At 50.9% G+C, this 24,206-nt stretch overlaps 1 protein-coding gene across 10 annotated transcripts in view; it reads left to right on the top strand.

Moving 5' to 3' along the window:
• RUSC2 (RUN and SH3 domain containing 2) overlaps nucleotides 1-23,907 on the top strand; it is a 57,684-nt gene extending 33,777 nt beyond the window's left edge. For 5 of the 10 annotated variants that reach the window (XM_056513178.1, XM_056513179.1, XM_056513181.1 and 2 more), the window contains 11 exons: nucleotides 6,817-8,892; nucleotides 11,015-11,797; nucleotides 12,278-12,478; nucleotides 13,676-13,819; nucleotides 14,725-14,801; nucleotides 16,749-16,923; nucleotides 17,530-17,635; nucleotides 18,663-18,709; nucleotides 20,226-21,204; nucleotides 21,799-21,972; nucleotides 22,292-23,907. In XM_056513178.1, the coding sequence (XP_056369153.1) occupies nucleotides 6,924-8,892; nucleotides 11,015-11,797; nucleotides 12,278-12,478; nucleotides 13,676-13,819; nucleotides 14,725-14,801; nucleotides 16,749-16,923; nucleotides 17,530-17,635; nucleotides 18,663-18,709; nucleotides 20,226-21,204; nucleotides 21,799-21,972; nucleotides 22,292-22,472 (4,836 nt within the window). In that variant the 5' untranslated portion in view covers nucleotides 6,817-6,923 and the 3' untranslated portion in view covers nucleotides 22,473-23,907. The remainder of the gene's footprint in view (nucleotides 1-6,816; nucleotides 8,893-11,014; nucleotides 11,798-12,277; nucleotides 12,479-13,675; nucleotides 13,820-14,724; nucleotides 14,802-16,748; nucleotides 16,924-17,529; nucleotides 17,636-18,662; nucleotides 18,710-20,225; nucleotides 21,205-21,798; nucleotides 21,973-22,291) is intronic. The other 5 variants (XM_056513187.1, XM_056513186.1, XM_056513185.1 and 2 more) reach the window with 3 other exon arrangements.
• Nucleotides 23,908-24,206: the final 299 nt, after the last annotated feature.

Genomic DNA, 24,206 nt, shown 5'->3' with positions numbered 1-24,206 from the left:
GGTTCTTGAGTTCTCGGTGACCCTGCAAAACCCAGCTCCAGCACCCAGCCAGATCTGCACTTCAAAATGGAATTGTGTGATTTCTGCTGTTGTAAGATCGTTAGGAAGCTTTCAGAGTGCTCAGGCAAAAAGATGCTATAAAAGCATAGTCCTTCCTGCTGCTACTGCTGCTGCTACTAGAGTATCTGTGATAAGAAAGGATTTACTGTGTCTGCAGTTTAATTCAGCAGCAATTTCTATGTGATATGGACAGCTAGAAACATCAGTCTTTTTCTTCTCTTCGGATTTGCATAAAGCAATTAGGAGCATATGTGCTGGGGGCTGGGGCAGAGAAGAGGAGGAGGAGCAGATTCCATCCCAGAGCACCTCGGTGGATGCTCTGAGTCATGGCCTGTAAATGGCTCTTGCCGAGTGCCACATGCCAAACGATGAGTCACAGAGCAAGGGAGCACAGAAATGGGAGAAACTTGTTCGGTCACTGTCCTGGCTCCCGCGTTAGCTGGTATAGATCTGCTGCTTGAGCTATTTCTGATGTCTTGTGTAACTCTCAATGCACAGAGCAGCTGGGGCTTCTTGTCCTCTGGCTGGGAGGCAGTACCTGCCTCACACTGCTTGTGTCATCATCAGGAATACACACGTTACACCCATTGCTTAGTTTTGTGTGTGCTGGTAACCCCTAGCCCATGCAGCTCCTTTCTGCCAGCAGCACAAGGGCTGTGACCGACCATCACGTGCTGTGGTTACCATTTGGAACACATCATAATGCTATATAGTTCTGGGATGTAATGATACATTAACCATGGACTTAGGCAGTCCTGGAAACCACTGGAAAAAGCCCTGGCCAAGGCAGGGCTTTGTGGAAAGAAAAGGGAAGTGGTCTTTTCAGGAATCACTGCACAGCACCACAAGAGGAATCAGCAGAGGCAGAGTTTGGGAAATATTTAGTCTTTCTATTTTTATGCAGCTCCCTTTTAAGTAAAGTGCTGGAATATTCACCCTCAGAGCATGCAGACCACCCTGACTATGTTCCCTGTCCCCTGAGGCAGGAAAGGAGAACTAGAGGTTTAGGATGAGTCAAACAATTAGCATTTCCTATTACACAGTTTTTCTTCATAAAACACACTGGATGATTTAATAAAGCATTTAATGAAGGTGTGAATTTGACAGAGATGTATTAGCTAGCAAGAAAGAAACAGGTGTCCAAACACTAACTGAACTCATCCTGGAACAGCTTACAGGCTTCCTCACCTCTACTTCCTGCTTGCACATTCCCATGGTTCAAACCCTTCCCCAGGCCACTCAGCCTGAGCCACTCATCCTCTTCTCTGATGCTGCTTCCTGAATGTCCTCCAGTTTTCTGAAATTTTCCTGAAATAAATGTGTTTTTTTTAAATAATAATAAATGTTTTGTTTAAAACCATCAGTGCTTTCTGGCAGCTTTTGAAGTGACAGAGGTGGGGCAGGGATGAACTGCAGTATTGGTGCTGGGTACAGTGAGCCCTGAGATCCCCCATACTGTCTGAAGGGTGGCTTTCAGTTTGGATTAATCTCCCAGCCCTTTTGCCTGAAGTAGGACTGAAAATATCTCTCCCAGTGGAGCAAAGAGGAATTGTCTGTATGGTGCCTTTGTCTGCAGGATCACACAAACTGTGTTGCTTTTTGCAGCATTTCTGCTGCTGCTTGTTTTGTAGGGCTGTGTGGTTTCTTCAGGCACTTTAATGCAAATGCACTGTAGGAGTGAGGGGTTCACATGGATCAACCCTCAAAGAACAGGCAGCTCAAATACAAAAGAATTTTTTCTGCTCCTTCTATGAAACTGAGTGCCTAGCTTTTAACTCTGCTTTTGTGTATTTCACCCTTGAATGGCATGATGAATTTTGGTCTCTATGAGGAAGGTGATGATGGCAGTGAAACCACAGCCATACACAAGGAGTCAGCAACAGCCTTTGCAGTTAAAAGCTTCCTTTGGACACTCAATTTGATGGATGAAGTAACTGAGGTTTGTAGAAACAATAATCTGTTCAGAAAAGCCATCCTCCAGAAAGCCAGCATTGCCTCCAGCTGACAGTTCTGATGATGTTGTGCCTGCTTCCTCATCCTCTGTGTTCTATGTGCAGTCTTTTTTCATTAAAATCACATTTATCTCTCATATCTCTGCATGCCTCCTCCAATGCATTACATTTTATGAGGAAGCCTGTGCTGCTGTGAGCTGAGCCCTGTCACCCCATGTGTGTGCAGGGGATGGCCCTGAGCAGAGCGGGGTGTTATGGGTTCAGCTCTAGAACTCCAAAATCGTGGTTGGAGCCATAACAAATACCAGAGTAGGCCTGGAGGTGTGCAGCCACCACACATAACTCATCAGCCCTTGGAGGCAATTGCAGCCAGGTCTGGTGACTTCTGCATCTTCTCAGCTGTGTTGCAGAGGCAGCAGTTGGTACCCAAGGAGCCATAAAGCTGCACTGACCACCTTTGAATTAGCACAGCGTCCTCAGTCTCAGAGGTATGACAGGAGAGGGACTTGAGGGCCTCTGTTTAATGGTCAGCAAGGACTTAAAAGGCATGGAGTGCAGAGCCCAAAGGATTCTGCCTGCTCCTGTTACCTGCAGCATGCTGCCTCCTCTCTAAAGCTCAGGCCTGACCCGATAGGCAGCTCTCAGATCAGTGCTGAACCACCCTTTGTTGCTCAGCACTCACCTGCTTTTTAGAGCTTTGCTGCAGCTAAGAAATTTTTGTTGTGTATATTTATTTCCATAGGGGTACGATGATGTATGAGCAATTCCATTCCAAATGCAGGCGTCTCACAAAAAGCCATTCTTCCTGCTCTGTATTATCCTGGTTGGAATGAGGCATCCACAGTGTGGCCCTCACCTTCTCTGGGTAACCCTTAGCACCTCAAGGAAGAGCTCCCTGAATAAACAACCCATGTCTGCCATGTTGCAGCAGATGGTGTCAGTATAGAGAAGGCAAGAATTCTGACATTTGAGAATAAAATGGCTGATATACAGGCGTGTCTAGAGCTGTGGTGCTCTCTGCATGCCTCCCTGCCTTGTGCTGCCATTACATGCTGTTCTAGGCAGGAATCAATGCTGGATGCTGTGTTTGCTCTTGTGAGTGTAGCATTGAGCAGGATTCAGCACAACAGTGAGAAGAATGAGCTGGTTTGGCAAAAAATGTTCAGGTATGAACTGCCTATCAACATCTGTAAATTTCCTGTTGCAAAAGGGGAGCGAGGGCTTTACGAAGGGCTGATCAAAACCAGCAAAATCCCAAACTGGTCAGCATACAGCATTTTATTTCCCATTGTCAATCCCAGTGTAGCAGACCCCAAGAAGGAAGAGAAAGGATACTTCTACAGTGTTCCAGGGTAAGGAAGAATCAGCTAATGGTGTGGCCAGGGAGGGTGCTCTGGTGTTGGGAACTGAATAATCCTTTTGCTGTCAGTGCCATTGCCAACCTCCCTGGACCCCTAAGTCTGGGGAAAGCCACGAGAAATTGCAAGGGAGAGAAAAGTAGTAGCTACTGCACAAAATGTCATGCCTGTCCCTAGAGAAGCCATCAGAATGTCTCCTGGCAGGAGCTGTCTGCATGTCACCTGTGGTCCTGTGCTGGGAGCAGGTCGTGGGTGCAGGCAGGATGGGCATTGTCTGCTGCAGCATCTCTGGTGGCCAGTGAATCACAGCCCAGCTGGGGAGCCTGTGCTGCTGCTGGAGCCAGAGGGCTGGGCAGAGCTGCGTGTCGCAGCCAGAGCACCGGAGAGACAGATGGGACGTGGCTGAGTGTCAGCTCTGACATTTTGCCGTCAAATGTCAAAATGTGTCTGTGCAAGGCTTGTCCTCCCACAGCAGCTTCTGTGCTGACGTGGATTGAGTGCTGCTCAGCAGATGGGTGCTGGTGCTGGGAGCCTGCTCCAAGCAGCCATTTCCCAGAAGCAGCAGAGATCTGGTGCTTCAGCAGTGAAGTGTGCTGCCATCATTGACTGTATCCTCAAAATGATGCTTTTCAGGTGGTTGCATTGTGGCAGTGCTTGAAATACAGCAAAACCTGGTGGAGAGATGTGATCTGAGCATTACAGTCAGATACAAGAGCAGTAACAAAGGTGGGGTGGGCTACAGGAATAGACAGCCACTGGGGGACCAGCTTTTTACCCAAAATGCTTGTGAGGTGGTGGTGGGAAGACAGGAAGACTCCTTCTGAATTCAGTAAATAAACTCAGACAATCTCAGAGCTCCTACTGTAACCTCAGTGATGCACAAGGTTTAAATTGGGGCATGAACACCACTCCAGCAAGTGTGTATGTGTGTGTGTGTGCTCTAGGCGCAGGGTCAGGAGCTGCAGTTATCCACAGTGGCTTTTGAGCAATGGGATCTTAGGAATCTTTGACGAAGAAAATCTGCCCCCCAGGATCTGGGCTGAGGAGAGATTAGCCTCTGTGGCAGCAGCTGCAGGAAAGGAGCCAAAGGCTTGTAAAACAGAGAAGTCACTGAAAGGGGTGTAAAGGCTGATAGAGGTTTCAGGGAGACTACAGCAGATGGAGAGTATATGGTTGCACAGTTAATGGTCCACTTGGATGTCCACCACCTGTCCAAGTGGCCCAGGTGATCTCTCTTCCTCAGAGCCTAAACCTGAATGAAACATCCCAGGAGAAGCAGACATGTAGGTGAGTGTCCCAGCCATGTAAGTCTCTGGTAGCATCTACCAGAAGGCCTGTCTGTTCTCTGACACTTGTGTTAGCCTTCACTATTGTATTATTTGGTGTTTACTGCAAACATTAGCTCTGTTTCCATCTTTGTATTTTTATTCCTGCCAGCATCATCCTGTGTCTGTGAGAAGCACTACTGTGCGTGGGAGGAAAGTATTTCTTTTGATCATTTTTATCATCTTCTAATTGCTATTCTTACACATTGAGGCTGAAAGAAGTGAAGTTCCTGATGTTTCTGTGTAGCTGCCTAATTGCTCAAGTTGTAGTTCTAACTTCATTTAACCCATATTTCTCACTTTCCCTCCTGTGCTCCCATGTGCCTTTGCAAGTCTGCTCCAAACCCATTATCACCTCACAGTTACAAATGCTGGGGTAAGGTAGCCACTGTGAATACCACTTTCTGGAGTCTGAACGTCAGTGGTGGGGGCCCTGGAGTCCAAAGCAGGATCCCAGGATGCAATTTTTGGAGTGCAGTGATCACTGAGGATGTTTGGATGAGTTATGAGATGTGTAATGCTGACCAAGGGTGTTTGGGCCAATGTTTTCAGAACAAGTGGTGGATCTGTGAGAGCATTAGGTCATTTTTTAATCTCTCAGACTCATCCTGGATCACTGCTGTCTTTTGTGGTTTCTCCCACTCCTTGCTGCCTTAGCTACCCGCCTATGCACTTGTCTGTTTGATAATCTGATCTGTAGAAGGAAAGGCAAGAGGAAAACCCCATCCAGACTTGTGCTGAAGGTGCTTGTAGGCTGGACCTCCGGGCTAGGTGAGGAGGGAAAAACGGGTTTGTCCTTTGCTCTCCCATGTCAAACTCTGGTGAACATCTATAAGAAAGATGAAGAGAGACTTTTGACACAAGCAGAGAGTGATGGGACAAGGGGGAAAAGTTTTAAACTGAGAGATGGTAGTTTAGATTAGATATTAGGAAAAAAATTCTTTACTGTGAGGGCGGAGAGGCACTGGAATGGGTTGCTCAGAGAAATTGTGGATGCCCCATCCCTGGGAGTGCTCAAGGCCGAGTTGGATGGGGCTTTGAGCAACCTGGTCCTAGGGACGGTGTCCCTGCCCATGGCAGGAGGGTTGGAACAAGATCTTCTTTAAGGTCCCTTCAGCCCAAACCATTTTGTTACTCTTCTGGCTCTGAAAGAACCTGTTATTTACTGAACACAGGAAGAGTGAGGCTCTTAGTGCCCTGCCTGTGCAGTTCCCTACTTGCATGGCTCCAGGGACTGACAGTCACACTGTTGGGAACTGCAGCTGGTAATAAGCAGGTAAATGCCACAGATAATGTGGCAGAGAGATATGATCCCCTCCCAGGTCACAGTAGGGACCAATTTGAGCTGAGGTTTCACTATCAGCAAAAGGTCAGCAAAAGCCAGTGTGCTATATGGGACCTATTTGACCAATGCCAGTGGCTCCCCATGGCCCCACTGAAGTCATCCACTCCTTTACACTGGAGAGACCCTTGTGTACATAAGTAATTGCATACTTTGGCATGTTCTCCTGGCACCATTAAAAGGGCTCAGGACCTCATGGAGTCTCCTGGATTTTGGAGAGGAGTGATGCTTTTCTTTTCCAGTCGGCTCCTGCTTTCCAGTCTCTTCCTGGATGTATTTGTGTGTCTGTTGCAAGACCTTGCTGTGTTTGGTTCTTGAAGGAAGGTTCAGTGTATGTCAAATGAAGCAAAGATGTTCAATCCAGTGTGAGAAGATAGGCTTCTCTCACCAGAGTGCAGTGCTTCACTTCAGACTATTTCCTGTGCTGTTTTCTTGTGAGCACACAGTGCCATCTGCAGTGAGGTCTTTGTTTGGCCCAAATCCTGTGCAGCCCTTTGGCCACTTGACTGAAATCAGTTACTCTCTTCAGAAAACTTTGAGAAGGGTCAGGTGGAATCACAAGTGTTGTCCAGGAGCCTTCATGGAGGGTGACGTGTTTCTTTTACATTGTGATATTTTGTTGCCCAGAAGAAGGACTTCCTGCTCAGGTACTTGTGCTGACAAGGAACCAGTCTGTTTGATCCTTGTCAACACGTGTAATCTTCAGTCAAACCAAGGATGCTTAAATAGTCACTGCCTTTCCCGAGAGGTGACTCCTTTGTGATTTTGTCTCTCTGTAGGTATCTGAATTCCCTCATGAGAAGTGTCCTCCCTGCCTCTCATGTGCAGCCCTTCCTGTTCATGGGTGGTACCAGCTTCACTGATGCCCTGAAGAGTATTCCTTACCATGGATAGTCCGCCCAAACTGACTGGTGAGACGCTGATTGTCCATCACATTCCCCTGGTGCATTGCCAGGTCCCCGACAGACAGTGCTGCTCCGTGAGCAAAAGGACCAACCCCTTCTGCCAGCCAGAGCTCAGCATTACACGGACCTCTGCTCTTCCAGACAGAGACCTGTCACAGACTGACTCCTTGGTGTACAGCAGCTTTCTCCAGACCTCTGAAACCTCAGCAGAGGCCTCAGACAACAAGGAAAGAAAAGCAAGGGATCTGATTGTCCCTAGTGTCAGTAAGCGACACAACCCTTTCCTGCTGAGTGAGGGTGAAGACCTCAGTATTTTTGGGGATGACTTGGGTCAAAAATCTTTCCACCTTCACAACTCACTCGTCGATGGCAAACCTCCCTTCAATCTGCAGGATCTGGCCTTGCCCCCTTTTCACCTCCACGACTCCAACCACATTGTGAAATCCTGGAACATGGCCAGCCGGTCTGGTGTGGTGGACGGGCAAGAGGACAAACTCAGCAGTGACGACATCCAGAAGAGGAACAATGCCAACAGGTGCCACCAGGCCTCGGAGCGCATGGAGCTGGATGAATGCAGCTGCCATCGTGGCAGCTCCTCCAACTTCTCCTTCGACAGTGGTGACCAGGAGTGGAACCAGAACGCAGGTGAACCGCTGAGGAATCAGGATGCCCTGCACAGGACATGCAGTTGTTCCAGCTCAGAGATCCAGCACTGTCGCTGCTACAGTTCATCGAGTCAGTCTGAAGTGATTGACCAACAGATGGGCTACATCAGTGACTCTTCTTGCAACAGTTCTGATGGGGTCCTGGTGAACTTCAGTGCTCTCTACAACAAAATGAATGGTCAGTCTCAATCCAACCTGAATTCAGCTAACCTGTCCTGTGACTCTTCCTTCTGCAGCCACTCAGACACAGGAGCTTTTTACCTGGATTTACATTCATCGCCCACTGAATCCAAGATGTCTTGCGAGTCGCATAACCCAGAAAATTCGGGGAAGGTGTGTGGGTGTCAACACTCCTCCTCACCTGTCCTTGACGCTAACTGCAACTCCTACCATCTCCACTGTGAGCCTTGCACGTCAGAGAGCTCAGACCTCACTGCTTGCTTCCAGAGCCAAGCACGGCTTGTTGTGGCTACTCAGAATTACTACAAGTTAGTCACATGTGACTTGTCTTCCCAGTCATCCCCCAGCCCTGCGGGATCTTCCATAACTAGCTGCTCAGAAGACCAGACCAAGGGTAGCCCAGCCCAGCCCACAGAATACTATCTGTTCAGAAGGCCCGACCTGAGACAAGAAGAAGGCAATGTAGAGTGCAGTGAAGAGGAGCCGAAGGGAGAATCCAGCCAGAACATGATTGAGGGTCAGGTCTATGTCAATGTGTCACCACCGAACCTCAACACAAGCCGGCAGCGCTCCAGGAGCTACGATCAGAACCTGGACAGGAGTCCTGGCAGCAGGCTGGGCTCCTTGGAGCGCATGGTGAGCTGTCCAGTCAAGCTGAGTGAAAGCCCAGCAATACCCATTCAGAGCTCACCCCCCAAGAGGGTGACATCGTTTGCTGAACTGGCTAAAGGACGGAAAAAGAACGGCACCTCCCCACCGTTCCGCCCTAGTGGTGATTCTTCCCTGGAGTTCTCTCCTATCCCTGAAACTCAGCGGGATTGCCCAACCTTCCTTGAAGAACGAGCTCGGCGCAGCCAGAGTCTTCCACCCATGCCCTTCATCCATGGCCTGAACCGCAGCTGCGAGGGCTTCTGTTTGAATCATGCTTTTGGGGACAGCCAGGCTTTGTGTTCCACCAAGGACTCGGTCTCCAGTGAGAAGGTCCCCAGTGGGCATGGGGCAGGTGAGCAAGCCTCTCTCTCCCTGCTGACGAAGGCAGATGCCAGCTTCTCGGGTGGCTCTGCCAGTGGCCACGGACTAAAAGATGTTAGAGCTCGAGCAGACGGTAAGGAGCCAAACTAGGCAGAAGGGAGAAATAAAAAGGAAGGCAGCTCATTGGGATATAAGGGGACAGCAGGGAAACATGAGGGGTGATAAGAGAGCAGTGACGGGGCAGTTTGGTTTTGCCAGTCCTTGAGACAAAACCTTGCTGTGGTTTGTCACAAAAGCCTTTCATTCTCACATCAGTGCAAGTGTCTTGTCCTTGTATTTCTAAAGCCTCCAGAGGTTTTGTTCAAACCTCTCATGTTGTGTTAGCAGGACATGGCATTAATACTGAGAGAATCTGTGCAGCTTGAAGGGTTGTATCCCTTCCAGGGTATTTACTGGGCTTGTCCATGAGAATCACCTGCCCTTAGCTCCTAAGACAGAGTTGTGAAGATGCTCAGCAGAGTCACAGTCTTTCTTCATTGGAGTTACATGGGGCAGAGGTGGAAAGGGAAGAGGCATAGCCAGCAGTCTCCTTTCCATGCAGGTGCAGGAAACTTACACAGTTTCTGCTAGGACTTAACAGTGTGAGTCCTGCAGTCTAATCTGTATATCTCTGCGGGAATATCCTGGTCATGTCTTCCACAGTGCTGTGAATTGCAGCAAAGGTTTCCGGGGAGAGCCACTGTCACAGTTATCTCTGTAGGGAAGCCTGTAATTTGTGAGTTGTTTTCCACCTTGATACTGCTGTCACTTGTCCTTACGAGGAAGTTGTGACACTTCCTTTGGAGGAAAAAAAAAGGTAAACACCCTTCTTAGATGCCTCTAACCAAATCACTGCAGTAAATAGCCCTTACTACATTAAAAAATTGTGATGCCTTAACAGACTGTCTCGACTTAATGTTCTGAAAATGAGGAGGTAAGAACATGTGGTTTATTGGCATGGCAGGGGTGGGAGAGATTTTGGCCTCTGGAGCAAAAGTTTTTTAGTTATTGTCCTGTTTGTTTGAATGCGTGTTTGGTGTGGGAAGGCAGTGAAGGCAGATCTCTGCTGGAAGAGGACAGCATGGCAGCAGCCCTCTTAGCTTCAGAGGGAGGGCTTTGAAGGAGCAGGTCCTGCTCAGGGAGAAGGGGGCAGACAGGAGCTTTCAGGGTAATATATCCCAACAGTTGCTGTCCACCACCCTGATAGGGTCCCTCTTTCTGCACTGTGACAGCAAGATAGCCATCAGAGCTGTGATATCTGCCTTGCTCCATCCCAGAGCAGCCTGCAAGCCTAGAAGCTCTGAGAGGGGATAGAGGGAAAGCAAGCCCTGCTGAAAGCTAGCTACAGGGAGAAAGGTCTGGAACACCCCATGGCAAGTAACACCAGGGTCAATGAGGCATCTCAGTCAGCCCCGGTTCTGTGTATGTTTTGCACTGAATACACAGTGTCACACTTCAGATGTGTCCCTCAGGATATTTGTGGCCCCATCAGGAGCTGGAGGCATGTACACATGTAGATCAGCCTACCACACTCCCTCAGGACATCCTGGCACTTTTCCAGGTTGGAGGCAGAATGTTGGGAATGTCTGTTTAGGTCTGGTAGAGGCAGGGGAATGAAGGAAGCTCTGTGTTCCAAAGTGCGGACAGTGACAGGGAAAAGAAGAGGGAGGGAGAAAGGGAAGCAGGCAACCTTTGCAACAGCACAATATATTGCCTTGTGGGATGCAGAGCTGCAGTGCTATTGCATGTAATGCTTGTGCTGAGCTGTGCGAGTCTGCAGTGCTTGTGGAGGGGACAGCCCTTTGTGATGAGAAGTCTGACTGTACCACAAAGTGTTGGGCCTTGACTTTGTGGTACTGCTTGGGCAGAGGCAGCTCAAGGGCAGCCACCTGACCCCATGGCTTTATGCAGTCCAGGGAACAAGAGACTGAGAAAAGATATGAGGCTGGTGACCCTAGCAGGACAGACAAGGTCCTGGTACGGTGCTCTGCTCTTCCAGACAGCTGGAAGGTCTGCTCCTGGGGTCACGTATCTTTTATCTTACCAGCTCTTGATGTGTGTAACCAGTTCAGACTTGAACCGCTCTGTAACTGGCCTCTAGCTCATCCTCTGTCCTGCAACAGAGAGCACATTCCCTTTTGCCTGTATTCTGCTTGACTGAGGGTGATGGTTGCACTGTCCATCCTCATGCTTTCTTCCTCTTTCTCTCCCTGAAGGTGGTGGTGCAGACAGCAAGCCTGTGGTACGCTACAGCAAGGACCAGCGTCCCACAACTCTGCCCATCCAGCCCTTTGTTTTTCAGCACCATTTCAGCAAGCCACCCAAGGCACGTGCTCTGCACAGCCATTTTGCCTCCAGCCTTTCCCAGCTCTACAGCTTGTCCAGCAACCGGCCTGCCAGCCAGCAGATCTCCAGCTCCCAGTCCTCGGCCTTGGCCAGCTCGGCGGAGCAGGCGGTGGCGGGGAGCCAAGGCCATGGCACGCTCGTGACCCAGCGCTCGGCTGACGGAGCCGCCTCGCGCGGCGATGGGGGCGTCAAGAAGCCCGGCCCCGAAACAACCCGCCCGTCCCCGCTGGGCAGTTACTCCCCCGTGCGATGCAACGTGCCTTTCTTCCAAAGCGTGGACTCGTCTTCCTCGCCCACTGCAGAGAGAGCTGAAGACTGCCAGCCCCCCAGAAGCAGGTCCTGCCCCATCTCTGCTAACCTGCTTCCCACAAGGTCGTCCCCTGCTGTCAGTGCCATGCAGCCCTCCAAAGCCACCAAAGCTGACACCCTGAGGCAAAAGGAGAACCCCAAGCTGATTCCCAAGAAGGAGGCTCCACTAGAGCCAAGCCCACCGCTCTCCGAATACCGACTCCACAGTGGGTCCCTCCCACCCCTCTCGGTGGGTGCCATGTCCATGAGCAGACTAGGAGGCCATGCAGATTCACACTGGAGAAGTGGCAGTGAGACCAGCAGCTCTGGTACCCTGAACAGCATGGGAATACGGCCTGTCAATGGTAGGTATCCATCCTCCAGGGAGTGCTGGTCTGGAGCATCTACAGCTCCCTGTAGCTATGGCTGCTCTCTATAGTACCACCATTTCCTGTAGCCACAGACCAGGATAAAATTGCATTTGGATGCTGCAGGAAGACCTATAGTAAGAGCATGTCCCTCCAGTCCCAACTCCTACACTGTGTCTCCAGAGAGGGCAGTGTGGGCTGCTGATCTTACAGCACCCCATGTCAGGTGCTTGCACCCCAAACCTGCTGCCTCTGTGCCTGCAGCCACAAGGGCACCCAAGTTCCTGCCCTGCTTTGCCAGGCAGTGACCTCCACCTGTCTCCATGTGCATGTGCTAATGTCCTGAAATGCTGCTGGACCTCTGAGTAATGTGCTGTCTCTGTTTCTCTGTCCTCCATCTTTCTCTTCCTCTCCCTCCCGTTTCCCTTCCGCATCCTCCCGTGTTCTCTCATCATCCTGTCCGGTGCTCACTCCCAGCAAACCACCTCTCCCCCCAAGCGCTGAAGTGGCGGGAGTACAGGCGGAGGAACCCCCTGGGTCTGGACCGCGTTTCAGGGCTGCCCAGCTTAGCGGGCAGCCTGGACAGAAGGCAGCAAGAGCCTCGGCTGAACCGGGGCAACCCCATCTTTGAGTTCCCTGGCGCTCTCAGCACCAGCCATTTCCACTGCAAGCTGAACGGTGCGCACCACCTTTCTGCGGGAGGGGTCTTGGGAGGTCACCTTGGGACTCAGGCTCAGCTTCCTTGAGGCTCAGATGAAGCTTGGATTCATCACTGCTGTGCCTGCTCAGAGCAGGAGGGATGATACATCTGTTCACAGTGGGGCTGGAGGGTCCAAGAGGAAGGTGAAAGTTGCTTCACTGGTTCTGATCTTTGTGGAGCCTTCCTTCTTCATGAGGTGAGAGCAGTCAGGTCCAGCTCTGAGCTGGGTTGAAGGGCAAAGTGAATGGCCCAAGAGCCCGCTTAGACCTCAGTAAGTGCTTCTGGACTATGGATAGCTTGTAGTTTGTCTCACAGAGGACTTGGGCCCCTTGGAGATCTCAGGTGTGTGCCCCATGGTGCCTGACCATCTACCCCAGCCCAGACAATGTGCTGGGTGCTGAGCTGTAGATTCCACGAGGCAGCTGGCAACACTAAAGACCTTCACAGGACTCTGTCCTTCTTAAGGTCTTCCTTGTCTTCCAAAACCTGTGCAGGAAGGGATGACAGGGGCAGACTGAGCCTCCAAGACTCATGTGGAGAGAGCAGTCTGGTCTGTCTGTGGGAGGAAGAGCATTCTACAGGCTAGCCTCAAGCTATGGAGGGAATTCCTCAAAGCCTTACACCTCACTCTGCCAACCCAAACAGTTTCTCCATCTTTCTTCAAGGGAAAATACACGTAGCACACAGTCAAGCAGATGGAAGTTAAGCACATGGGAGAATGCCTATGGATGTCATCCCTTGAAAACAGAGGCCATCCCAGAGAAGAGGCAGCAAACATGCAATTTCTTGTCTGTGGATGCCTATATGTGACAAATAATAATTTTCTCTGTGCTGGGACTTTAGACCCTGCTTGCAGCAGCACAGGCAGTCTGGAGCAGCAAGGTTTCCCTTAGCCCCAGCCATGAGAGCAAAGACCATCTTCCAGAACCCATGGGCCCCCAGTCAAGCTGGAGGTGGACATTGGGTAGGCCATGGGGGATCAGTTGTACAGGCACACATTACAAACCACTGCTGGGGTAGCAGCAAGCCTGTAGCCTTGCTGTCCCAGCAGAGGACAGGCTGGCATGAAGACTGCTACTGGTGCAGGTTGCTTCTGGGAAAAGCAAACAACATGGAAGAGGCTTTCGTGTGCAGGATTGAGACTGATCCTTGTCCCCTCTATCTTGTCCCTGCAGGACAGTCTATGAGGCAACTCCAGCTTACCTACAATGACTTTTTCCCTGACTACTTCTCGCTAGCGGAGAAACCGCCTGCTGAGTTCTGCCTCTCCCCAGATGGCAACACAGAGTCCATCTCCATCGACTTGCTGCAGAAGAAGGGTGAGCCCATGCATCTCTGGTGGACCATGCAATGTGCTTGGAGTGTGCTTGAACTGCTTGCCCCAGGAAATATAATTAGAAAGCATCGTAGGTGCACAAGAATGGGCAAAGAGAGCAGACAGGCACAGAACTGTGACCTTAAGGCAAGGCACACAGCCACCCCAGGCTCTATATACGAAGATAGACCCATGTGTATCTGTATGACATTGAAGATGCGATCACGTGAGATTTTGTAATTCAGGTAAAAAGTCTGTTCAGTCGTACATAAGTGATATAAAATTGCATCAGTTATATAAAAAAGTGGAAGAAAGGACTCCTGAGCAGGACAAGAAATGGCTGTGCGGGGATCCATGCTACAGGCAGTGTGGCAGGATTTGACAGCTCAGCATCTCAGAGGCCAGGGATGTGCAGAAAGGTTCCCATGTCTTTGCCAGCTATGTGCTCATGATTACCAGGTAGCAGCTTTCCCTTCTGTTTCAGTTCTGTTCTCACATTATCGTGGTGGAGATAGCAGATTACACACCACTGGCTTGTTACTGAAAGTCATGACAGAACCTGCCAAATGCAAGGCTTCTGCCCTGCCATCCTGTGGCATCAAGGCAGCAAAAGACACGTTGCCTCAGATCCCATCTCTGCTGCCTCAGGACATGGGGTGTGAAGTTGATGGTCCTTGTCCCTTGGGATATTGACAGGTTATCCTACTGGCAGACTGATAAGTGAGTGCTGGAACCAGCAGGGAGAGTTTTGATGAGGATTTAGGAGAGTCTCTGTATGTTTTTTGGCAGAGAGGGCCTGTGTCAAGTCACGGGCTTGCAGTGCCCCTGGCTGATTACTTCAATGAGTGTTTTGTAGAGTCTGTCCTAGAAGCCCCTTGGGCAGTTCCTTGACCTGCTGTTTTCCTCTAGGTCTGGTGAAGGCTATCAACACTGCTGTGGACCTGATTGTGGCTCATTTTGGAACCAGCAGGGATCCAGGGGTGAAGGTATGTCTTGCATCCAACTCATTCTGAGTGGCACGCAGAGTACAGTGCAAGATTGCCTCTCCATTCTCTTCCAGTCAAAAACTACAGGTTGTCTAACAAAGGCAGGAGTATACCAAGGACAAATCAAAGGTGATGGCACACCGTGCAGCAGAAAGTAAATCTCTGACAATTCCTGCTGCTTGATGCAGTAAGTACATGTATTTAAAGGAAGATCAGAAAAACACAGGGAAGAGAAATTCACTGATGTTTACTAAACACACAGGAATAATAGCTTAGTCTCTGAGTTGGAAGTAGTTGTAGGCTGTGAAAGTATAAAGGGCAAGTATTATGTGTGTTTGTTCTGGCTTAACTCTTTCTTGTGTACTTACAGATCTTTATAAGAAAGAACACCAGGCCAGCTGCCCTTCTGGTCTGATACAGCACACCAGCTCTTCTTTCTCACACAGTGGAGAGATGTGTCTCCCTCCTCCACATGTGCCATGACTCTGGCCTGCACTGGTGCCAGGGCACAGTGCAATGTTCCCCATCCCTCAGCATCTCACAGGGCTTAGTAATGATAAACAAGTGCATCAGACTTTGCCCATCTGGGGCAGTTGGTCACCCCCATTGTAGCCCTTACCATGAATTCATTAGGGTATTTAGAGTACATCTGCGGGGCTGGCTGCCTTAGGCCTGTGCTCCCTCATCCCCCATTTCTGGAATAACTCAGAAGCAGAGCAATTTTGCTTCTGTTTGTACCAGGCATTGTTTGCAGTCCTGTGACACCCAGCATGTTTGTGGTGCCTCTTCTCAATGCTGAATGCTCTGCTTCAGTCAGGCGACTCTGGGCAGCAATGTGACACTATTTGGACAGGACAGCTCCCTGGCATGCCATCCCCAAGGTGAAATCTGACTGGGACAGATTCCAAAATCATTCAATCTTATCTCAGAGCCCAGTGTAATTTTCCCCTAATTACGGCTGTTGCTGATGCAGAGATTGCAGTGCGACATAACTGGAGCTATTGAGATTCCCATGGCTTTTTAGGGCTTCACTGTGACTTTCCAATTCTTGCAGCGTAGGCTTGGGGAATAATTGCAACATTCCCCCATTACTTTGCTTATCAGCCAATGCTGTGTTTTTAACCTTGGGTTTCTTTATGCATCAGTGTGCCAGGGGCTGAGCATCACCTGTCAAAAGGCAGCATCCATCCCCACTGCTGCCGTGCTCAGAGGATCTGACAGGATTATTCCTGAGCCAAGTTCAGTTTCAGTTCAGGGTTTTTGTGAACCAGTGCCAACTGGTCAGTATAATTCCAGCTCAGCTGGTAAAATCTGTGCCCTGAACACTATTGCCTGACCCATTTGGATAGACCCCTTGGCAGCTCAAACGCTGTAAGAAGAACAATGTGTCCCTGCTCTGCTGGTGCTGGGCTCTTACATGCTTCTTCTTCACCTCAGTCTGAGCTCTGGCCATCGATTTTTCCCTCATCTTTTATTTATAGTAACCCCTAGGAGTTAAAGCTTGACATGTCACTTAGTTAAGTGTTCCTTAACCCCTCACTGCTGGTAGTTCTATGTGGCTTGGTGCTTCCTGTTCCAAAATTAGGTACGAAAAAATCTACAGCAGCAGGAATATCTCCAACTCTTTTCTTTGTCCAGCAGGAGAGCCTTGTTATCCCTTTTGGGAGAACCAGGCATCCTTTCTAATTGGGATATCATCTCCCCAAGCTAGGATATTCTTTTTTCAAGTTATTGCCACTTCCCAGACTGGGGAATCCAGAGAGCAATCCAGAATTGGTGTATGAAGCATCAGGAGTGAAAGCAAAGACCCTGCATGTTCAAGGAGCTGCTGAGCCTGAATGTTGCTTGCTGGGTGTCTGTAGTAGAGAAGTGGGCCTGGACTGTTTCCATGCATCTGCACCTTGGAAACATTTACCAACACACTCCCTGTTGTCTGTTGTCCATTAGGCCAAACTTGGGAACAGCTCTGTAAGCCCCAATGTGGGGCATCTCATCCTGAAATACCTGTGCCCCGCTGTCCGGGACATTCTGAGTGATGGGCTCAAGGCCTACGTCCTGGACATGATCATTGGCCAGAGGAGGAACATTCCCTGGAGCGTCGTGGAGGCATCCACCCAGCTAGGTATGGATGTTGTTCAGCAGTGCCTGTGGTAGTTGTGAGGTACTGGGGAAAGTTGGCTCAGAGGATGGGAGTGCAAAACACCCATTTTCCTGCTTGAAGCAGGATGCACATTGACCATCTCTTGCAAGAAGGGAAAGACACTGTGCTGTTCTACCCAAGTATTTATTGTCATTTCCCCTGAAATTTGCAAATTCTCCTGTAACAGGCCAAACTAATAAAAAAGGGGAGACAAAAACTCCAACGGAATTAATTGCACATTGGTTTCTGCATCACACTGGGAAGCCTCATAGCCTGATTATGGTAAATCTTCAGCTCTGCAGTTATCTGTATGATTGCAGACACCCCAGGTTATAAGCACACACCACAATATTCTCTTCACATGCTGATTTGAAGCCAATGGAGTGGTGGTCTGGAATAGATCTCAGCCCATCTCCCGTGTGTGGTCTAAGCTCTGGTATGGAGTGAGCTAGCACTGGCATGGTGGAGAGGCAATGCACACAGACATGGACACCCAGACGACATCTGTCTTGCCTTGGTGCTCCATCCTGTGGGCAGTTTTGGCTTTTCTCACTGCAGCTAATCTCAGTCATTTGCTTCTCTCCATAGGCCCCTCTACAAAGTTGCTGCATAGCCTCTACAGCAAGATCAGCCAGTACACGGAGCTCACCAATCACACCATGAGGTTCAACGCGTTCATCTTCGGCCTCCTCAAGTAAGCAGGACCCCAGGGGTGGCTGCATGTCCCTGTCCAGGGCTGGCAGCAGCTGTTGGTCCTTGACTGCAGGCAGGCACAGTTGACCATGAAAAAAGCTTAAGGATAGGGGAAGCCTTGCCCCGAAGTAGGCAAAGGAAGGAAGAAGCTATAAGCCTCAGGGAACTCCTTCCAGGTCAGGACTGAGAATGAGTAACTGTAGCCAACTGAAAAGCAGCATCAGTCTGTTTTAGCCCCAAAACATGAGGTGAGAAAACTCTGTGTGTCCAATTTCATAGGAGGTTAGACATAATATATGCATTAATTACTCTTAGAAATTCCTCTTTAAACCCATGTTTCCTGGAGCTGCAGTGGATCTCAAGGCATGAGGCTCTGAAGGAGAAATTGCCCTGGTCCAGGACTGCAGACTGACCCTTCTAGTTTGGATAAGTAATGTGCACACTCTGCTGTGTTTAACAGAGGAAGGCAGTGATACGTTTTTGTGGGTGAAGGGATAAGCCCTGCTCCTCTCTTGTGGTCAGCAAGAGCTCTGGCAGTGGCAACAGAGTTCCCAAGATCTCCAGATGCTGTATAACTCCTCCAGGCAAAAACAAGATTTGCCCTGCTCTCCCCACACAGGGTGACCCAACTCTCCCCCACTGGCACAAGATACTGGCATATTTTGGGCTGAGCCACCAGCACAAATCTTAGCTTTGTGGATCATTTGCCTTTTGCACAGCTGCCTTTTCTCAGCAGAATAAGGCTCTATTAAGGACACAGGAGCAGAACAGTGAGGAATCTTGCAGTGGTTATTCAAGGTCACAGCTGCACATGTAAACCTGTGTTTGATGTTCTGTGACAGGCTGGGCATCTATGATCAGGGCATGCTGATGGGGCTGAGCCACTGTTCTTTCCCTGAGGTTCACAAGCTCAAGCTTTGTAAATGCCCTTTTCCAGCCATGCTTCTTGTGGCAGAACAGCAAGGATGAATGGGGCAAACAGATTTTCTCTGTTTCTTTCTTACCCTGTTAATTTTTCATTCCTGCAGTATCCGGTCCTTGGAGTTCTGGTTCAACCACCTTTATAACCATGAAGGTAAGAGCCCAAAGGCTGTGGGCTGCAGTGGGAGCCAAACTCTGCACACAAATAGAGCATGGGATGGAAATGTGTTTCTCCTGTTGCTCTCTCAGCGTGGGCTGCTCTTCTCTGCCCTGAGGTGCAGGACTAAGCTGTACATTGTCTCAGTGTACAAGGGAAATCCCAAGTGGAAGTTCAAGCACCATGCAGCTCCTTCCACCTGAACCTGGACTTCCATTCTCCTTCCTGCCTGCAGCTATTACCCGAGGCTGTCATTACAGATCCCTCAATCTATCTGCAGGAGATCAGATCTAAGCTTGCCCAAATTTCTATGTTCCCTGCCAAGTGCCTGAGAGTTCTGCATGCCTGGAGGTGTGCACACTTACCTGAAACTTTTCGGGCATGGAAAATAGGAAGACATGGAAAGGAAAACCTGGCATACGAAAAGCAGATATTACCAAATGTATCTATTTTATAGTGGAGTGGAGTGGCGTGGTGCGTGGCGTGGTGCGTGGCGTGGCGTGGCGTGGCGTGGCGTGGCGTGGCGTGGCGTGGCGTGGCGTGGCGTGGAGTGGAGTGGAGTGGAGTGGAGTGGAGTGGAATGGAATGGAATGGAATGGAATGGAATGGAATGGAATGGAATGGAATGGAATGGAATAGAATGGAATAGAATAGAATAGAATAGAATAGAATAGAATAGAATAGAATAGAATAGAATAGAATAGAATAGAATAGAATAGAATAGAATAGAATAGAATAGAATAGAATAGAATAGAATAGAATAGAATAGAATAGGGTCTATGCTTATCCTGGCTTTCTGAAGCAGAAAACAACCACCTTTTCAAGCCATCATTAAGAGCTGGAAGTGTGAGCAAAAGCTGGGTCTGTCAGGGTGATGAGAGCTAAATGGAAGGATTGGAGGTAAGGTGTAAGTCCTGTCTGTGGTGTAGATTTGTTGTCTTGCTGGGCTAGGGCCACAAATCCCATTCCCAGCTCTCTCCCTGGTAGTGAGATAAAGCAGGACAGAGGGGTAGTGTAGATGTGGTCAAATCAAGTGAACAATTAGTGCTAGAGATAGAAATGCTGATTCATTCTCTGCTAAGACTCACAGTACAGGTTCCTGGAAAGACTGTATTCAGCTGTGCCTGACGCCTCTATCTTCAGGGAACTGGTATTGGCGATATCTGCAGCTCCTTGTTCATCTCCAGAAGTTGAAGAATAGGATTTTCACATGTGCCAATGCTTTGGTGCTCTTTATTTTCATCCTACTTCCACGACATTTAGTGGCAGAGGTCATCTGGGTTTATAGTCTGCCAGGCAAGTCCTGGCTGCAGGTACAACTGCAAAGCTCTGTCTGGGCCAGTTTGCTTTGAGAGGTTCACAGAGCATCTGGTGCTCCCTGACCCAGCCCTGAGCCTCACACTGTGACCAAAAATTGGTGTCTATGTCATTTCCTCATAGCTTCAGCAGCTTTGTGGTGGCTTGGCAATGAGGGCAAGAGTGTTTCTTCTAATTGATGTCTGTTTTCCTACAGACATCATCCTGGCACACTACCAGCCAGTGGGCTTCTTGTGCCTGTCTCACAGTGTATGCCAGCCTCTTTTTGAGGAGCTCCTGCTCCTGCTCCAGCCTCTGTCCCTGCTGCCCTTCAACCTAGACCTCCTCTTTGAGCACCACCTGATGCAGATGGGCAAAGAGCAGCAGCAGCAAAAGGAGCTGCTGCGTGTGAAACAGGACCTGCTGCTCTCCGTGCACTCCACCCTGCAGCTGATGCGGACCCGGGGCAGTAGTGAGGATCCTGATGGCTGCAGCACTGCCCCTGAAACATGCCAAGGGGGTGCCAGGGATGGTGACATCTCACCAGGGCACAGCCCACAGCAAGCTGTGAGTGAGAAGAGGGTCAAGGGAGTGGGGGCCTCCTGTGGAGAAGGTGACAGAGAGGAAGAGCAGAGCAAGATGCGAGAGACCATGTGGGAGGGGAAGAAGGACAAGCAGGCAGGCTGGTGGTACCAGCTCATGCAGACCTCTCAGATTTACATTGAGAGCTCAGCCGAAGGCTCCAAGTTCGTCCGCTCTGAGAAGAAGAAGGCGGCTTTGAGTCCTGTGCCCAGGCCAGTGCAGACCAACAAGGCACCACCTCCCCGAGAAGGGGTGGTGGAGGGTGCAGAAGCTTGTCCCATTGCTGAGGGCACCTTGGAGGAGAGGCCTAAGGCAGCCAGCAAGCCAAGTCCTGAAGCCGTGGAAGAGCCCGTGGAAAAGCCCCAGCAGGTCGTGGTCGGTGAAGAGGTTAAGGAACGGAGCTGGCCCTTCTGGATGGGCAGCCCCCCAGACTCTGTGCTTACAGAGCTAAAGCGCAGCAAGGAGAAGGACGCTCAGCAAAGAGTGGGAGCAGCAGCAGCAGCAGCCCCCCAAGAGGACAGCAGCACCAGTGCATCAGAGGGCAGCCAACCCATCAAGTGGGGACACTTGTTTGGGTCCCGGAAGGTACAAAAAGAGACCAGGCAACCAAACAGGTAAGAGCAGAAGTGGTTTGGGGCTGAGAAGGGCTTGTTAACCTGTGTCAGTACAGGTGGAAGTCAGGCCAAGAACTGACTGCTGGAGTACACCCTGGTGGTACATCATGGGTCTGGAATCCTGCTCAGTCCTGCCGGCCTGCCTTAATTCTTCCCATACCCTTGCTCAGTCCATCTCATAGGCTCTTCTGCCTGAGCCCTACCACAGCCTTGGCATCCAAACCCTGCTACATGGCCCCATCATCACCTCATCCCTCCCAGAACCACATGTTGAGAACAGAATGTGGAGCTATCCCTGTTGCTTACAGGTGTAGGGGAGGTTGAAGTTGCCCCCAGCTGCTGAGAGCTCTCTGCATTACCTCTCCCTCTATACACCCTTACTGCTCCTGAAAATGACCACTGGAAATGTCCTTCCCAGTCCAGGTTGTGGTGCTACATTTGAGCTCTCCTCACCTGGAGACCTGAGCCACTGCCCAGCAGTGCCCTTTGTGCATGAAGCCAAACCTCTAAGGTGTGACCTTGCCATGAGAGCAGCTGCTCTGTTTCCCCGGGTTCACTTCTCTGCCACTGACTGCTTCTGTCTCCTTCTTCCAGGTTGCCCTCTGGCTGGCTGAGCTTGGACAAGTCTGTGTTCCAGCTGGTGGCCCAGACAGTTGGGGCTAGCATGTGGCGTGAAGCAGCCCCAGAGCCAGACCCTCCCCATCCAGAACCACCCGAGGCACCTGCTGTGGCACAATCAGCTGGGGCCGGGTCTCCTCACCCTACCTGGTGAGTGACACCAAGTGGACAATCCTGCAGGTGCTGGAATGGGTTGGGTTGAGGGTGGCATGGCTCTAGCTATTGCAATTTGCCTGGCACCTTTCACAGTCATGGACCAGAGGATGGTTTGGGGCAGTGATGCAACTTGTGCATCCATCCACCACGAATCTGCAATCTGCAGGTGATAGGGAGCTGGGGCGGGGGCAGCTGGGAGCCTGGCTAGGGAGGGAAGCAGGAGGTGTTTTCCTCTCTCCTGTGGGCCTTTGATGGTCCCTGGGTGGGGTGAGTGTCCTGAGGTGAGCTAACCCTACTTTCCTTCTGCCTGCAGTGAGGTGAAAGCTCTTTGCCATCACATTGCCACTGAGGCAGGACAACTGAGCTTCAACAAAGGGGATATTCTGCAGGTCATCTCCAAGGTGGATGGTGACTGGCTGCAGTGCAGCCTTGGCTCTGAGAAGGGACTGGTGCCCATCATGTACGTCACCCACCCTGAGGACGAGGACTATTGAAACGTTTAGGAGGCCAAGCACAGTTTCCTGGGCTGCTGAGGCTCCTCTGGGCCAGCCTACCCTACCAGAGGAACAAACACAGCTTCTTGCTAGTTTCTTACCTTTCCTGCCATTACAGAATACAGTAACCATAGGTGGTTCCTTCTTGCTCCTCCTTGTGCAGCTGCCAAAGGCCAAATTAGCCCCCGGGCTCTTCTGCGAGCTGCACCTCGTATTGCCAGGCATCACCATGCATGCAGCCACACCAGGGACCGCCTGACTCCCCCCTCCGCCCCACACTGTCTCCAGCACCCACAGGCCATGGACTTGTACCCTACAGAAACCCAAGCAGTCCCTGCCAGGGCAGTGCTGCCCCGCTGCCTAGCTGTTGGATGCTGGGGGGTGCAGGATGCTGGTTGTCCCCTCCCTGGGGGTGGCAGTGCAGCCTGCAGCCTCCAGCATCCCCAGCACCCTCAGCCGCAGGGGTGACAGCACCCTGCATTGGCAGGGCCCCTGCAAGGCTGGGCTGATGCTTGTGTTTATTGGGGCACTGCAAGGTAGGCTCCCCCACACCGGAGCATCCCTGTCCTCGTGTGCTCTAGTGGTTCCCGGTGGGCTTTACTGGGACAAGTGGCCTGGCAGTGCCACGCTGCAGGGCTCGGCTAAGCGTGGTCACAGCCAGTGGAGGGGGACGGGGTAGGTGTGTGAGTGTGGAGCAAAGGGGTGTGTGGGGTTGTGAGGAAGGCACGGGGTTGTTCAGTGTTATATAGGTCCGGGATGGGTAGTGCCACCACATGCAGAGATGGGTGCTTTGGGGGGAGGCCCTGTGCCCTCCACACTGATCAGGGAACCAGTGCCTGGGAAGCCCTGGGATGCTCAGTGTGGGGGGGCGCTGGAGGGGAGGGAATGAGGGCAGGGTCCCTGACTGGGCTAGGGATTTGGGGGCAGTGCTCCCAGCAAGTAGATTAGGGGTGCTCCTAGAGGGAGTTGGGGAGCCGGGGGAGGGAGGGAGGGGTGGAGCTCCCTTTGGCACAGGGTTTCTGGTCTTGCTGAGCAGTGCCGTGGGGTGGGGGGGATAAGTGTTGTGCACAAACACAAGGGGATACTGGAGGTCCTGGGGTCCTTGGTAGAGGCAATGCCAGTCAACCCCTTCCTTGCCATGTTCATGCCGCCTGCTGTAGTGGGGATCTTCACCTGCCTGTCAGGTGGGGAACAGTGTTAATGAAAGGCCATGCCAGCATTTGGTGCCATGGCCGGCTTGACGCTGTTCACAGCATCGTGCCTGGGCTGGCTTCACCATGGCAAGGGGCCCTGGTCTTGCTGGGTTACCTCCTGCTTGTACATCGCTTAGCGGATGTTGCACCGTATTTAATTTGTATTTCCCTGGTAGAATGAGGTGTCTCGCCTTTATTTATTTCTTTATTTATGATGCATATTAATAAAAAAGGTGCTGATTCAGCTCCCTCCTACCCAGACTTGTCATTTCAGCGCATCCCTCTGAGGGCTCTGTGGGTTACCCGTGCTGGGACACTGCACTGCAGGCTTCCTTCTGCGCTCACCAGAGCCTACACCAGACCTGCAGGAGGACGTGGGCTGCCCTCACAGTCAGAGCTGTCAGCTCAGGCCTGACGGGTGGGGGAGTGGGCACTACACATGGTGCTATGTCCTGGGGAGGCAGGGCTCTTTGGGGTTCCTTGTGCATTGCTTGCAGGGACCCAGGCAGGTTTCAGACAGGCGATCACACAATCTCATCCT

Source organism: Oenanthe melanoleuca, chromosome Z (assembly GCF_029582105.1).
Source record: "Oenanthe melanoleuca isolate GR-GAL-2019-014 chromosome Z, OMel1.0, whole genome shotgun sequence".
Lineage (NCBI taxonomy): Eukaryota > Metazoa > Chordata > Aves > Passeriformes > Muscicapidae > Oenanthe > Oenanthe melanoleuca.
The sequence above is the reverse complement of the archived record's forward strand: the minus strand, read 5'-3'. Positions and strand labels throughout refer to the sequence as shown.